The sequence below is a fragment of the Aptenodytes patagonicus genome, chromosome Z (assembly GCF_965638725.1).
Source record: "Aptenodytes patagonicus chromosome Z, bAptPat1.pri.cur, whole genome shotgun sequence".
NCBI lineage: Eukaryota > Metazoa > Chordata > Aves > Sphenisciformes > Spheniscidae > Aptenodytes > Aptenodytes patagonicus.
Genome location: NC_134982.1, coordinates 25,555,141 through 25,571,714, shown reverse-complemented (window position 1 = coordinate 25,571,714; position 16,574 = coordinate 25,555,141). Strand labels below are relative to the sequence as shown.

The following is a 16,574-nucleotide window of genomic DNA, read 5'->3' as shown; positions in this document are numbered from 1 at the left end:
CCTTGTCTGGTTCACTGCATCTATTTTATCTTCTGAGAAAAAAAAGAATAAAGGGAGATTTGATGACATTCAAGGGGTAGAGATTTCAAAACTGAAGAAAACATTGCACTTACATATGCTCCAGGAATTTGTTAAAGCTGAAAATTTAGCGTGAATAAAAAAACCAATGAAGATTGGGTATTTTGAGAAGGTATTTAAAAACATACTGACCTATTGTAATGAATGATGATACATGTTTTGGAGGAAAGATTTAAATGTCATGTTACAGCCTACTGCCATTGTTAGCTACCAGTCAGGATATGTCGTCCAATACCACCCCGTGCCCACCTACCCAACAGCAGAGCAGTGGTTCCAGCCATTGCCTGAGACGAGATACACAGCTATGCAGACCTCCTCCGTCTCCAGACTAAACTGCATTTCCTCATGCAAAATCCTTGGCCGGCATTTGCCTTAAGGGGTGGAGCTGGCCCCAGAGAAAAAAAACCAAACAACTGCCCGCCTCTGAGTAGAGCACAGATGTGCCTTAAGTTACAGGAGTGAAAGCAGTTCAAGGAAAAATGCTAACACAACAGCATTTCATGCTGAATTTTTATTTCAATGTTATGCAACTGCATAAGTATAAATAATCGTGTTCAATATACAACAATTATGACATCCATAAGGAGTTCCTTAGAGAAAATAAGACTGCAAACACTTTATTGCACAGACCCTAACAATTTTTTTTTCTTTTTTTTTTTTTGTAAGCTGAAGAATCTACAGCAGGAAGTCTACAAAAGAACACATCAGATCTATGCTCACATAAAGACTGACTAAGTAGCACACAGGTAGGAGGATCTCTAACAGCTCACTGATAAGGCAAACACCAACAAACAGGTACTACATAAACACAAGCTTAAGCACTGTTACACTTCCAAAATGCAAAGAACTTATTTGTCAGAAGTGATAATGAACTATACAAAATATACACAAAGGTATACTGTAAACAAATAGCTAGATGTGCTTTAAAGGAAACAAGAGGATAGTTGAAAAAATGCAGAAGACTGTAAACTAGGAAATACCTCCCAGACAGAAATGTTATTTCGAAGTGCATTAGCATTCATTTGTAGTAACTGCCAAAGCACAGATGAACTGTAAATGTCAAGACCATTTTATCTTTAAAACTGCTCAAAAAATACTATCCATTACTCACTAGCTCCTCTGTGAATGCATCAAAGGCAGTATAAATGTTCTAGCGCCACATGAAAAATCAGAAGGACTTGTTTGTGATATTATCTTTCCATGATGGTTTGCTGTAATCCAACTCAACTAATCAGTATAATAAAGTTTTCACCAGAGGGAAGCGAATTCTGCACACTGTCAGTTGTCATACAAACCTCCAAGTCAAGATTACACTGTGCTTTTATGAACAATTTTCTGGCTTTTGAGACAGAAAGACAATCCATAAGCCCTGATGAAACAGGCAGGGGCCTAGCTCTACTGTGGGTACATATAACAGAAATAAGTAAAACCACTATTCTATTGATCCCAATCATTAAAAACCACGCATCTGCAACGGTGTTTTGTAGTGCTTCTGTACATGTTTCAAATCTTACCTTTCATCCTTCAAAACAAACTAAATACCTCTACGCTAAAATGATCAAAGTCTACATGTTCCACGGTATACAAAATTTAAATAAGGCTTAGCAAAAGTAAGAAGACAGTCACATTCTAGCACCAAATAGCTCCAACAGGTTCCTTTGTTACAAAATGCTTCTTTTATAATTACAGTATTTACTTTTTTTGCATACAAATAAAAAGATTATGTTATGAAATGTATGGAGCTACTCAATGCATTTAGAAATGCATGTGAAACCCAGAATTACTTGCTAAAAACAGCAAGTTAAGTCTACAACATAAGGCCCCAGCTATGTATTAAAATGTATTGGATGTCCTGAACTTTTTTGAAGATATGATACTGAAACTGCTTTTTTTCCTTTTTATCTTGTCATAAAATAGAAAAAAAGCTACAGGTGTATGAAGCTAATTATGAAGCTAACTATATGCCATGACAATACGTATTCTCTAAATGTATTAAAAAACAGGGATGAACATACTAGTACTGCAATTCATGTGCTTATACTTGTGCCTCACACTGTAAGGGCCTGAATTTAAAAAAGCTCAAGGAACTCAAGAGAGGATTGCAGCAAAAACTAAGCACACAGCATGTGCTTCAGAGTCTCAGCCTTGTCTAGGTGAAGGTCACAGAACACACTCCCAATAGACAAGACGAGAACCACCATTTCACCAGAGAACATGACTCTTGCTGGGATGCCCTGACAACCAAGTGGTCCTCCCATAGCTTTAATGACACCTACTCTAAGAGACAGGCTTTGTGCGGCAGGGAGATGCAGTTAGGTCTTGTGTTAAATCTGGTGAAGCAGTCAGCCAGGTACAGTACTATCAAAATTGGATTATTAAAAATACATGTAAAAACTCACAATAAGTCACCGTATTTGTTCTGTACTAGTATTTTTTTAACCTCTAGCTAGGATTTTTAGTAAGTAAAAATGTGGCCTGTTTTTGTTTTCCAGTCAGACCAATGCTTGTGCATTTTGGCATTCCAGTCAGACCATGCCAGGTCTGAGTTTTAATAATTCGGTTTCATATTCAACTATGGCAAATAAGTGGCAAAGCAACTATCTTAAAAAAGGGGAGAGTAAACAATGCAATCAGCAGCGAAGTATATATGCTACATTCAAACCCCAAACACATCGCTAGGTATTTACACAGGAAATATTTTCTTCAACAGCTCTCAGCTATAAAGGTATTTTTGTACAAATACTATATGGTAACAGTTTTACCGGTTACAATTGGGAAGGCATTTTGAAAAAAAAAGTCCTCTCTTTACATATCCCCTATTTTCTTTCTTCAGTGACATGAAAGCTTTGCTGCACAAAGACACGACACAGTGCTGGTTTAAAGGCAGTCCAATATATTGACATTGTTTTCAGCTAGTCTTGAATTCACACCTGCCAGGTCTCACAGTTAACAGGATTTTTTATGAGGACTGCTCCGTGAAGCTTCCTTTCCTCGCCGCTGCCGAGCTGAGTCTTTGTCGTTAGAAAGTGCGTTAGGACGGTCAGGTGTGGTTGCTGACCTGGATAAATCTTTACCTACATTCTGTTTTCTTGAAGCAGACTGCTGAGCCTGAACGGCATCTTTTCCCTTTACATCCACAGTGTTAACAAAAAAGGACTTTTCTTGATTTCCGGGTTTCCCCCCAAGGTTTGAAGCAGGGTGGTGGGCTTCTACTGCAACAGCAGCACTGTGCAAAGCCATCAGTGAAACACTTTTAGTCATTTCCGCCTTACCGCTCCCTGCGGAAGAGGTGCTTTTCTTATTTAGTTCCTTGCAGGTTGCAGGAAGCTCAAGTGAGCCTGCTTTAACCTTCGCTGAAGATGCATCACTCTTCGCTGAAGACAGAACAGATACTTCTTGCCTACATTCAGACAAATTGGCTGAACAAGTCAGCAGCTTTCCTGGTGTTGCAGCCACACGACAAGAACTCTGCCCGCTGGCAGCCGACAAGTGTTTTATTGCAATCTGCTTGTTTGCATCCTCTGGCTGTTTTTGATTAACTTGTCCTTTCCCTTTTGAATCTTGAGAGCTTTTGCTACTTGCAGTCGCTTTTTCTGTTCCTTTTCCTCTGGTATCGCAGCTTGTGAGGCAAAGGGTAGGCTCTACTTTCCCACTGTCAAGCTGAACATAAAGTGCGTCAGTGCATATTTTTCCTTCGGGTCTTTTGTCTGCAGAGATCATCTGGTTACTAGGACTTCTGTCTGCCTGTTTGCTCAGCAAGAGACAGTCTTTCACAGTGGAAAACTTTGAAGACATGGTTTGTTTTTCACTGAGGTGAAGTTGCTTTCGATCAGCAGATTCCCCCAAGCCTGCTGGTTCTTGCCTCTGCATCTGCTTAGAACTCTCTGTGCCTGCTGCTACCGGGCCAACAGCAGAGGATTTGGGTTTGGTGTCAGGAGTGATGCTGCTCATTTGGAGGGTGGCTACTGAGCCATGCTCCAAACTCACAGGCCTTTCGGCCTGCACATGTTCATTACTCGTTTTTCTCAAAGAGCCTGAAACAGAACAAAGGGGATCTAGCGCATTTTTACCGGCATGTTTCCCATCTTTCCGGGAGCTGGTAGACACCTGAATAATAGTTTCTTTTTCTTTTACAGTTGGAGTGCATGGTTTTTGCGACAATGTCTGTTTATCCAAGTACTTAGACTTAGAGGAACTTGAATCAGAGACTGGCCTGTGTTTATTACTGCTGCTTTCCACGTAGGTGGCAGCAGGCTTCACATGTTCTTGAACACCTGCATGAACATCTACAGCACAGTTTCTGCTTACAGTGTCTCTCACAGCAGGGGAGCCTGAGGCGTTAAGTTGTTGCCGAGGAACTTGGCTGGACTGCTCTCTCTCAGTAGTTTGAAGCCTTATGTCAGCGAGCTGTTTCTGATCTTTCTTTCCTAAATCTTTGGTATTGTCCTTCTGCACAGAGGAAACCAGTGCAGACTTCTCATTTTTAGAATCACAGCCTACTGAGGGTTGCATGAGCTGTTTGGATGGAAGAGCTTCACTCTTTGACTCTGCGATAACTTTCTTAGACTCACTGAGAACTTTCTGCTTGGTTATGTCCTTTTCCACAAAACTACTAGCAACACTGCTGTCATCTCTGCCTAGCTGTTTCAGTGATTCTCTGCCATCCTTAGGTTGTGCCTTGGGGCCAGCTGCCTGCATTTTTCCTTGCATCTGAGGCGGAATGGCAAAATCAGCACAATTTTTTTCATTGCTTTTGGAGTAGCTCGTTATCAGGACATCTGAGACAGACACCTTCAGAGATGACTCCCTAATCACCTCCACCTTTGCAGGGATAGGCTCACAACTTCTCTGGGCTACTGGCTGTTTGGCAGGCAACTCCTTTTGTATTTGCTTCTCTTTTCCTACAGCTTTTTCAGGAGTGCTTTGGACAGCAGAAAGTTTGGAGTATGTTTGAGTAGTTTTAACACTCTGACTTTGAATAACACAAGACTTTGTCTCCACTGAATTGTCCTGTTTTGAAGGGGAGGTGTCTTTCTTTTGAATAGCTTCGATAACAGAAATATTGCCTTTAGTAGCTGGACTAGAAACCTTTTTGTCTGTCACTACTTCTGCAGCCACGGGGATGACTGGTGGATTTGGAGAACTCTTGCTTGCTTGCAGAACCCGAGGCTCTGATACGTTGACTTTGCCAGATTTTGCATAGCTTAACAACGGCTCTTTCTGACAGGCCATTTCTGCCTTCCCACCACTCCCTTGTGGTGCTGGGGGGTTAGGAGATCCCCCATCACTGCTGGTGCTCTGTCCTTCTGGCAGCACGCACAAAGGCAGTTCAGTCTTTGAAGCCTGTGGCCCAGAAAGTAAGGCAATGTCTAATGTGCCTTCTATTGGCTTCAAACAGGAAACAGACCTCCCATCAAGTTTATATTCTGAGGGACTTTTTCTGACAGGAGCCTCAGTGGAAATAAGGGCTGATTTTTCCACACTCATGTCTGCTCGGCCATTCAAGGTCTTGAGAGGAACAAAAGAAACCGAGTTAATCTGAGCAGCGTGTGCACTGCCGATAAATGCTCTACCATCGGCAACTGCAGTGGAGTCCTGCTGTATGTTTATGGGTCTGCCTGTATTAAGTTGAAGGCATTCATGAATATTTGATGTCAATTTGGGTTTTAGCACTGGACAGACACTGTCGTCTCTTTCTTCAATGGACATTTTCTTTCTAAGATAATCAACATTTGCAAGTTTACCATCTAATCTTTCAAATTTGACAAATTCTTTTGTTGGTACATTTTTATCTGTGTTTTCTCCCTTTCCATTTAGCATCCTGTCAGAGGACTGAGGTAGCACATCCTGTAGTGTACACGGAGGGGAAATTCTTTTGAAGTCATAAGAAATATGACTGAGTTCATTAGGCGGAGGCCCGTGACACAACATTTGTGCATCTAAAGCAATACCATCATTTGATCTCAAGTTTGCATTCTTTTGAAGGGTGTCTTTGAGTATGCCACCAGCTGACTGGGTCTCCAAAGCAACAATTTTTGTTTCAAACTGATTTGATCTTTCTAATACCTTCTGGAATGCTTTTTTGTCTCTTTCTTCCAATCTTAAGGTATTGGGATTTTCTGGTTCACTGCTAGGTGCATTTGCTTTTTCAGCAAAATCTTGCTTTTTCATAACTATCTTGACCTTCAGCTTCTCTCTGTCTAGCTCATCGATGGATTCTTGCCTACCTAATTTTCGGGAGATGGGTCGTTTCAAGCAGCCCTGCTCTGCAGGCCTGACTCGTGTGAGTGATGGCATGTCACACACATTCTCCTCCAAGCACTGAAGAGTTACTTCCCTTTGGGACAATTCTCTGTTTACTTCTTCCTGGGTCACTTCCAGACTGTGTTTTCGTGAACATAAGTGTTTCTTATCATTGCCATAAGAGGGCGCAAGTTTCTCTTCAGATTGGACTCTCTTTAACAGTGGAGATCTTGGTGGCTCTGCACTCTTTGGCCTAACAATATGCCTTACAATTGTTGGAGGGGAGTGCATTTTGCTAGGAAAAGATTGAGCTATTTTTGTATTTCCAATCGAATGTCCTAGCAATGGTGATGGAGATCGCTGAGGCGATGTCGGCTGGGGTGTTGGAGAAGGTGTCCGTGCAAGAGGAGAGAGAGGAATGCTGCCAGCTGATTTGCGTCTTCCCGATCTGTATCTTTGCCCACCAAGCTTTGGACCCAAGCCATGAAGAGTGCTGGGTCTTATGTGTCCTGAACCAGCTGGAGAATTGGGAGCACTTGAACTAGGGGAGCTACTCTGGGAAGAGTTAGTACCTATAAAAAGAACAAACAAACAAACCAAACAAACATAAGATTAGCAATATTTTTTTGAATCTTGTCTAAATGTTCAGTGAGACACAGAACTTTCACCTGTCCAAAGGCCTACATGCCATCTGCTGCCACAATGTTCCAAAATTTGGAAGGTTTTGAGTGACTGGGCTGTAAACCTCTTATCATTCCAATTATATTGCTATTTCTCCCTTTCTCCCTCTGTTCCTTCATCCCCTTTATGTTATTGCTTCCTTCTATTTAAATAGAATAGCTAATGCTTTCTGCCACTTCAAAGCAATGATCAAGGCTTTCCAAATAGTTTACTTTTGCGAAAGGATTGTACAACAGCAGTCACTTTTAGTACACACTGAAATCATGATAGAAGTAAAACAGGAAAAAGGGGCAGGCTTTTAGGAGCCAGAAAGATGCATATTTCAGCACCCAGCCAATCTTTTCAGCATTAAATCAGCATTCATGAGTGCCCATGTTAGTTCCATTATGTAGCAACTTTTTCCTCAGTTTCATTCTTTTATCAATCAGCCTCTTGTAGGCAAGATTCTACTTTTTACTCCAAACTTGGATTGTTTATTACTCAACTTATAGCCATTGGACTTGGATTTAAACGCTGGGACAATTCCCTTTTAGGTGCTACTGTATCATGAAAACACCTTTGATTTTGCATTAGGAACCTTCTTCCCTTTTTCCAGACAGAAACCAGCTGTTCAATGATTATGCTTCTCAGAACTGACTACTCTTAGCTGACTGTAACAGATCTGGGGGGCTCACAAGTAGTAGAATACACTTCAAGCCCTTTTCCCTCTGCCCTCCACTCCTTCACACTCACCAGATGGAAAATCAGGAGTAGAGCGATAGCTTGGAGTAGGTGATCTAGGAGATAAGCTGTGGGTTGGAGACCCAGGCAAGCTCTCCCCTGATGAAAGTGACCGGTTCAGGCAGGAGAAACTTCTGCTGGTGTGAAGAAGAGGAGAGGGTTGCTTCGCCAGCTTTTTAAAGAGAGATCTTCTCCTAGTGTGAGAAGAGCACAGCATTAACCAGAAGTTAAGATGCACAGAAGATACTAGTACCACAGGCAAAACTCTTGCAAGCTGACATTGCTTCCCTCTCCCATTACCTCAGAAAAGCAAATATTAACCTATGTTTACACGAAAGCAAACCACACTGCAGAGTGTGAAGTTTAGAAAATATCCTGATTTGCTAATAGGTGGGATAGATATAGTAACTGAATCTATTTGTACTAAATTTACTCACTGTATTTCAGAAGAATGGTTAGCTCCTTATGAGTATAAATCTTCAGTTTCTTAATTTAAGAGCCCACCAAAACTGAAGGGATATCTATAAAGTACTAGTGATGTATTTACAAAATACACATAAACTTATCATAAAACTAAAAATGCCCATAAACTTAGCAATAGAAAGTTTAACTAAACAAGTACAAAAAGATATAGTTAAACCAAATTAAGATGCAACCTCAGTCACTCACTTTCTTCCCCATATCTGTGTGTGTGCAATGCAAAATTTTTAGGGGTTATTTTAACAGATCTAGTTTAGGCAAAACAGGATTCGAAGGATGTGTTACAACCATAGGATCTCACAGAAGAAGGTAAAAAGATGTAGAAGACAAGGTTTGAACAACCTTGTCTAGTTCAGAGAGAACTGTATTAACTTCATATTTTAAATGAATTGTTATGTATACACAAGCAAGGAAACATTCACCATGAAACAAAAAGATTACTCACCTCTCTAAACTCTCTTTCTTCTTGGTTTTCTTACTGCGCCTGACCATTCGGCTCCTGTAGCTGTTTCGCCTGGCAGGTCCTGTCTTGATGGAAGTGTTTTCAAAAGGGGTTGTCGTTACCGAGACTTTGTTACCACTCTGCCAAAAGGTAGGAGAAACCTTTAGGTATGAGTAATACAAGATGACTTTGCCTTAAATAGAAGCTACACCACAAACACGAACGCAGCCAGACAGAACTCCAGTGTCAGAGTAAGAGCTGGTAGCGTAGGGAGCCCTATGCAGACATTGCCAGGCTAATTTATGTCAAATAAACGATGATTGGAAAAATCTCAAATTCTGCCAAATTTCCTAAACTTGCTCCATTCCAGCTTCGGGACAAGGAGAAATTCCAATAATTGTAGCTAGACAGGAAGAGACCAAGGATTGACCAAGATTGCAATTTTCAAGATGAAAGCTTCTACAGAAACATCCTATTTTCCCACAAAGAACATCTGTCATTGCACAGTGGTCCATCCACTGGCCATTCATGTCTCAGGATACCAACTGTTACAATGACGAAATGGAGGAGAAAACTTAATCTTCATTATCAATCCCAAACAATCCTTTTATCTTGTTCAAAAGAAGTGACAAATATAATTAAGTCAAGCTTTTTAGGACCATTTGCATGAACAGATGACTCAGTAAATAAAACCAACTGGAAATATCTATATCATGTTTTAAAAATTCATACCTCCTGCCCAGCACTGTATACCACTACAGTGAACTTCTTTTCAAAGGAATTCCAATAGCCCAAATTAATTTATGATACAGCGCATTTGGATCAACAACAATCTCTCGTTTTGAGTTTACTCTTGTAAGTAGTGTGCAGGGTTGTCATGTTTCTCTTTTTCTGTATCTGACATGGAAAACAACTGCAGACTCAACTGCCTAAAATTACAGAATTTTCTCTTATGCATTTCTTGCAAAACTGGAAAACTTGGAAGTTCCTCCTGGTTTCAGAGAAGGAAAATAAAGACTTAAGGAAAAGTGTATTTTGCACCTTTCCTCAGCTTTTTATATCTCCCCATTACTTCATTGCTTTCCAATCTTCTTTTATAACTGACTACTTGCTTTGACAGGCAAAGCTGCATGTAATACCATAAATTGTTAATAATATAAGAAGTAAATATACAGCTGTTTAAAATAATTCTGCCCTACATTAGTCTGTACTGAAAAGATTACATAAAAACTGCAATATGATGAGCTACAGTGAAAAGCTAAGATGCTACCCTTCATTTTAAAAAGTTGGGGGTTTTGTTTGTTTGTTTTTAAGGAAAAACTATAATTTTCTAACAGGACAGACCTCGGAAAACTCCACAAAATGCGATAGATTATTCATAAAAGTCCAACTGCAGGATCAGAACTTCATTAAGCAAAAAAGCTCTGTGGGACATGCCTGGCTATATATGAGACAAAAACTTTTTGGGCCATAAAATTATGAAAGGCAAGTTCTTGTACAGTAGGCAAGAAAATATTTCATATTCTTTGTTTCCACTTTTCCTCATCGATTTCACTTTAAAAGGAGAAAATGAGAAGTAGCATCATCATCAAAAGCCTGAATTACCTGATGAAGATGGGGGAATTGAAGAAAGTGCTTGAAAATGCCAAATTTTTTGAGAGACAGAGACATCTCTTTGTGTCAGTGCCTCGAATGTACTTCAGCTATCTCAGTGGCAGTGCCAGTTTATTGCAGAGAAACTAAAATCATAGCAGGATACATGAAGTCATTGACCTTTCTCCAGATCTGTGCAATAGTAGCTTAAAGTTTGTACTTGAACAACCACAAAATCTGACAACTAATCTCTGAAGAAAACAAACATAACCCCTCAATCCTTGGTGAAAACAGCAAGCTTTTTTGTATCCCAGTTGCCCAAGAGTTACCTTTAACAACAACTCAATGACTTCTGTATGAACAAGACCATGCACTGGTTCTCCATTGATATGAGTAATCAGGTCTCCAGCTTTTAAACCCGCTTGGTAAGCTGCACCTCCTTCTTCCACATTCTGGAAATCAGACGAAGAGAATATACACAAAATGGACTCCTGTTTAACCTTCATGCTTTCAAGAGTAGGCTTTGTTTAACTAACTCTTTCTATGAAATCAGTTGCCAATGAAGAAGACTTACAGATATTAAGTTATATAAAGGAAGAAAAGAAGAAAAATCTGACCAGCCATTTCACCATCAACTACTTACTCAAACTTTAAACTTACACGGGGCCTGGAATGGTTTTAAAGCTCACAAACACTGCTTGTTGCCACTGGTATTAAGTAAGCTCTGTATAGCAGGGCAGTTTTCATGCATGATAAAGAAGGGGTGATTCACTCCCTACGGCAAAATTTCAGAATTGAATGAAGATTTTTAGCATCTGACACTGAGAAATACTGATGAAATTAAGGTAGTGGTCACAAGAAGTACCCAAATCATGACAAAAATTAACTCCACCATATTAGTTAAGGATTGTTTTCATTTGGTTCAAATTCACCAGGCTGCCCATTAGAGGGAACAGTGCAGCACAAAGGTGACGAAGGACTAAAACAAACTGAATTGCAAATTATTTTGAAGGTGGCTTAAACAGTTTATTCTGTTCTAAAATGAGCTTTTGAAGAATTTTAAGTCATGCAGCCACTACTGAAGCCTACATTGCTTACAGAGCTAAAAAAACCCAACAAACCTATAGTATTTTGAAAAAAAGCCAAGGTTTCACTTTTACTGCAATGTACCATTTTCTTTCTTCCTTTCACTGATGTGATGCTACACCAGTGGCAAGAAATCCAATTGTTTTATTTATTCCATTATCAAATGTACCCCATTCTCCAGATTCAATGTTCTTTATGGATTAATAGGTCTGAGAGGTAAGCAACATGAATGAAAACATGAGTAATACACTACCACATCTGTAGTATTGCTACTTCAAAACCTACAATACATATTTAAACACTGTACAAAACTTCAAGGCTTTTGATGTATTTGTAATCAATTTTTCAAAATTATTTTAAGGTAGCAGAAATATTTTAGTTTATACACACACACTCTCTATTTATGTATGTATAATATATAAATTATATAAAAAATGTAATTTGTTATCAACCTTAACGATAAAATAAATATAAATACAAATGCATATTTACATAAATATATATTTATTTTACAATTAAGGAGGTTGATAACCAATAAAATGCAAGAACTGCTGTCTTTTCCTTTAGCCTGTCTCCCACTTCATTCAAATCAACAGTCAACAAAGGATGAAAAATTCACTATTTATTCAAGACAGTCAGTCTTTTTCCTGTGCCATAGAATCCTCAAAGGTATTCACTATTCCAGATGATTTGCACATTTCTACACAGAAGAAAGTCAGTGCTTGAAATCAGCCAACTTGTGTCTAGTAAAATACTGTTGACTTTCATGAATCCCTTAACTGATGCAGTTTAATAAACTCCATGTGCATTTCAACAATTTCTGTTTACAATCTCCTAGTTTTGCAGATCCTGCCCTCAATCAAAGAGGGGCTGCGCCAATCCTTTGGTTTTCTAAGCCACAGTACTCTGAACTTAGACATGGCTGGTCACAATTGCCAAACTTGCCAAAAGTGAAAGTGACCCATGCAGAAGGTCAACATCGTATGCAGGTACCACTTCCGCCAAAGGTGGCTTATGTCATCCCTACAGCCAACACTGGTCTTGCGTACAGGCACAAATTTCATTCTCAGAAAATTGTTCGGCACAACGACACGATATACACAGTAACTGTCAACAAACAGATACTATAGGTACAAAATTCAAAAGCAAATACATCATCACAGTTTTCTGTGGCTGTATATAAGCAAAAAAAGGTATTATCTTACCCAAACAATATGGTGCACAGTGTAGATATCACTGTCACCAACGTAAACCCTGATTGCTCGGATGGTGAAGCCATACTTTTTTCCTGAACTGTGAATTACTATCGGTTGATGAGGACTTGCAGCAGCAATTGATGAATCACGGCTGGGAGATGAATCTCGGGAGGATGAAGGATCAGATGATAGGGAATGAGGAGACATAGGACTTCCCAAGGGAGAAACACCAAACACATCTGGAAGAAAAAATCTGCCTATTAAGAGTACATTCTGAGCACACAGAAATACAGACATAGATCAGGGAATTTGTTTAGTTTTATGACACCTTTGTGTCAAAATATACCATTGTCTATGCATAAACACTCTCTCCTCCTCAATCGGTGTGTATCTTAGTGAATGAAAAGTTTAACCAACTGTCCTGGTTTCAGCTGGGATAGAGTTATTTTGGATTTAGGATGAGAACAATGTTGATAACACACCAATGTTTCAGTTGTTGCTGAGCAGTGCTTACACTAGTCAAGGACTTTTCAGCTTCCCATGCTCTACCGACTGAGAAGGCTGGAGGTGCACAAGAAGCTGGGAGGGGGCACAGCCAGGACAGCTGACCCCAACTGGCCAAAGGGACATTCCATACCATGGGACGTCATGCTCAGTACATCAACTGAGGGGAGTTGGCTGGGGGAGGGGTGACCGCTGCTCGGGGACTGGCTGGGCATCAGTCGGCAGGTGGTGAGTAATTACATTGTGCATCACTTGCTTTGTGTATTATTATTATTATTATTATTATTATTATTATTATTATTATTATTTAATTTTATTTCAATTATTAAACTGTTCTTATCTCAACCCATGAGTTTTCTCACTTTTACTCTTCTGATTCTCTCCCCCATCCCACCGGGGGGGGGGGGGGGGGGGGGGGGGGCGGGGAGGAGTGAGCGAGCAGCTGTGTGGTGCTCAGTTGCCGGCTGAGGTTAAACCATGACACCAACAACCAGATCTTAGAACTAAATTTCTTTCCCTGGAGCATAAATTGTATTTTTTCACGCAAGGGTTAACATGTTAAATGTAGACTGCTTTTTCCTTTTAGATAGGAAACACGCTCATTGCTAACTTTGAAAGAACAATTCCCAGCCTCTTCCTAACAAACCTTCATGAAAAGAAAATCAGAGTTTGGTAGCAGATGTTACTGTGAGTACACCCCAAACCATCCCCCAAATCATCCAGCAGTGCTAAACAAAGCACTATTTGATTTTTTGGTTTCAGTTATATATAGATACAGATAAAGACTACTGTAAATAAACACAATATCTAGTTGGTACATAGGACAGTTAACTCAATGCTTGTACCAAGCCTCCATTTCTACATTCTGCTACATCTTGTAAGACCACAAGAATTTCTCGCAACAACAATCTCAATTACGGCTTCGTTTTATTTAACTGTTTTGAAAACACTATGTGCTCATGCTTGTGCAAATGTAAACACAATTGCAGCAGCACAAAACACACTTTGGTGACTGTAACAGAGTGACAGCTCTGCAAAGGAATGCAGCCCAGAAAGATTCCAGGTTTGGTGTCCGTGCCAAGCCATGTCATGTGAGGGCAGATACGCTTTGACAGCAGAGACGCTACTCCCTGGATGCAAGTCACCAGAGGCCCCCAGAGATCGGTATCACTGGGTTAATGCTGAAATCTCACAGAACAGCCAAGCCCCGAGGGGACTGTCACTGTCACCCTCTGGCTCTGAAACATGCCTAGATCCCCTGCCCTCTGCTTTCTGCTGCGTGTGAGACATGTCCTGGTCCTGTGACTCTCAGCCACATGACTCAGGTCAGGACCACTAGCCATCTGTTGCTGCAGTTTATCTTATGGATAAACAAGAATAAGGTAGGTGTTTTGGACGGTATTAGGTACAGCTAACATATAAGATTTTGGTTGATACAGACATAATGACAAAATTTTTAAGTATAGGCAAAGCTAAGTTTGAATTTTATAGAACAATACTAAGATTAAACTAAAAGAAAACCATAGCTTAATGAGCATGGTAACTCAGTCTATATCATCTCTGAACTTAGTGATTCTTACTCGACAGCTGTGAAAGAGCTACTAGAATACAAACTGATGAATAACTCTTGAGTGTTACTTGGCTGTGTAATTACCTGTGTGTACATCATGCTCCTGTGATAGCTAATCTCAATAATTAGCATGCACTACAGGCCCTCTACAAGCAGAAAATATAACCATGGTGCTAACTGTTACAGGGGTACCCCCCCAAAAATACGACATTTGGGAGAGAAATATTATTTGGAAGAAAGAGTCTACACAAGGAACAAGCCCAGAGTGTTTGCAAGCCACTTGCAGTTTTCAGTGTCAACACTGCCCTGAACAGACTGAGCATACAGTCACTACCTTTATCATTGTAGAAATAAAGTCATCTTCATCTCTCTCATGCATTTTTGTGAGAATGATCATTCACATTGGGACAGCATCACAGAAATGCTAAGTATTCTTTTCATTGTCACCTAGTTGCCCTCATTCAAGCAATGGCAAACTACTCCTCTTTAACTGAGACTCAACATTTTCCTCTTGACTTATCTCATTAAAAAATCCTTATGGTTAGCTGCTGGAATTACAGGTACTGCGTAGGAAGCCTATGCTGTTCTTTAAACTGTATGGTGAAGAATGGTAGAAAACATGAGGTGAATCAGAAATTCCTGCAGTAATAGGGATCAGATGGGCCTTTCACCTCTCCAAGGTCTCCAGTACACATGAACAATAGCATAGTGTTTGCTCACCAAGGTATTAAGGGGCACATGAGCTTCACAACCCAAAGACAGACGAAGTCTAAGAGGAGAGACAGAAATAACTCTTTAACACTGTACAATTCTCCACTAGCCTGAAGCCTCGAAGCAACCTGCTGAAGTTACTGTCAAAGCCACCTTTGAATATACGGAGCAAGCACAGGGCTATGTTATCAGACCAGCAGATACTTCAATATCACACCTAAGGTCTAAGAGTAGATTATGGCCGGTGTGCGAAGTTGAGATGTAATCCCACTTCTGGAAAAAATCCCTCAAAGTTTGGGAAATTTGGACTTTCATTCTGAACCATTAAAAAGCAAAGCACCAATGCTTCATCTGGAAACATTCAATACTACTGTTATACTTCCACTTACTTACAGCAGTATTTCTGGCTTCAAATTTTGAGCACTCCATGTAAGCCAATGTAGTACAAACAAGAGCCTACATGCTATTTCTACTTTTGTGACACTTCTCTCTGGCTTATCACCTTTCCTTATGGAAGATGGGAGAGAACTAGTCAGGCTGAATGTGTTGCTGTAACAAATAGCTATTCTTGGAGCTGTACATAGCGATCTACTTAAAACTCAAGCTACACCCCTAGTGTAGGATGGGCCAAGGACTGAAGCCTGCATCCTGCTGTGCATGCACACAGTTGAACACAAAGTAGTCACCACTAAGCTACATTTTTGCCTGTCAGAGAAGGTCCCTCAGCTGTAATGTGACCACTGTAACTCGCTGATGGGATTGCAGCATCTAGTAACACATGTGAACAACAAGAGAAACAAAAAAAAGTGTGACACACAATCCATTCTGGACTCTCCAAAATCTTGCATTTACGTCGTAAACCATCAAGTATGCATAAATCATAACATTTCAAACAAAAAGATTTATCTCTACCTCCTGGGATCATGAGGGACAAAGCACTTGCAGAAAGGGACTTTGTGACTTTTCCAGTGATCTTCTTTTTCTCTGTGCTTTCTAATCGCTGACGAGCCACGTGAGATGCAACTTCACTGGGTGGCTTTGAGGAGTTATCTGTACTGTCCACACTCTCACTTCTTCCATTTATCTGATCTAAGTGCTCCGAAAAACTGCCAACTGCACAAATAAGAAGGGATAAACACATTGAGGGAAAACTGGGGGTCAGGGAGGGGAAACGGTACAATTGTGAGATAGAAATTTTTCTTTCTGTTAACAAGTTCATAAAACAACATTACAGAAATCTGAGTAATTCTTCCAGACTTAGAGAATGCAT

General features: G+C 40.1%; 1 protein-coding gene across 9 annotated transcripts in view; it reads right to left on the bottom strand.

Annotated features, from left to right (window-relative positions):
• Positions 1-574: 574 nt before the first annotated feature.
• Positions 575-16,574, bottom strand: part of MAST4 (microtubule associated serine/threonine kinase family member 4) — a 313,910-nt gene continuing 297,910 nt past the window's right edge. For all 9 annotated transcript variants that reach the window (XM_076361644.1, XM_076361652.1, XM_076361645.1 and 6 more), the window contains 6 exons: positions 16,217-16,417; positions 12,529-12,758; positions 10,567-10,689; positions 8,648-8,784; positions 7,735-7,916; positions 575-6,893 (listed from right to left, as the gene is read on the bottom strand). In XM_076361644.1, the coding sequence (XP_076217759.1) occupies positions 3,025-6,893; positions 7,735-7,916; positions 8,648-8,784; positions 10,567-10,689; positions 12,529-12,758; positions 16,217-16,417 (4,742 nt within the window). In that variant the 3' untranslated portion in view covers positions 575-3,024. The remainder of the gene's footprint in view (positions 6,894-7,734; positions 7,917-8,647; positions 8,785-10,566; positions 10,690-12,528; positions 12,759-16,216; positions 16,418-16,574) is intronic.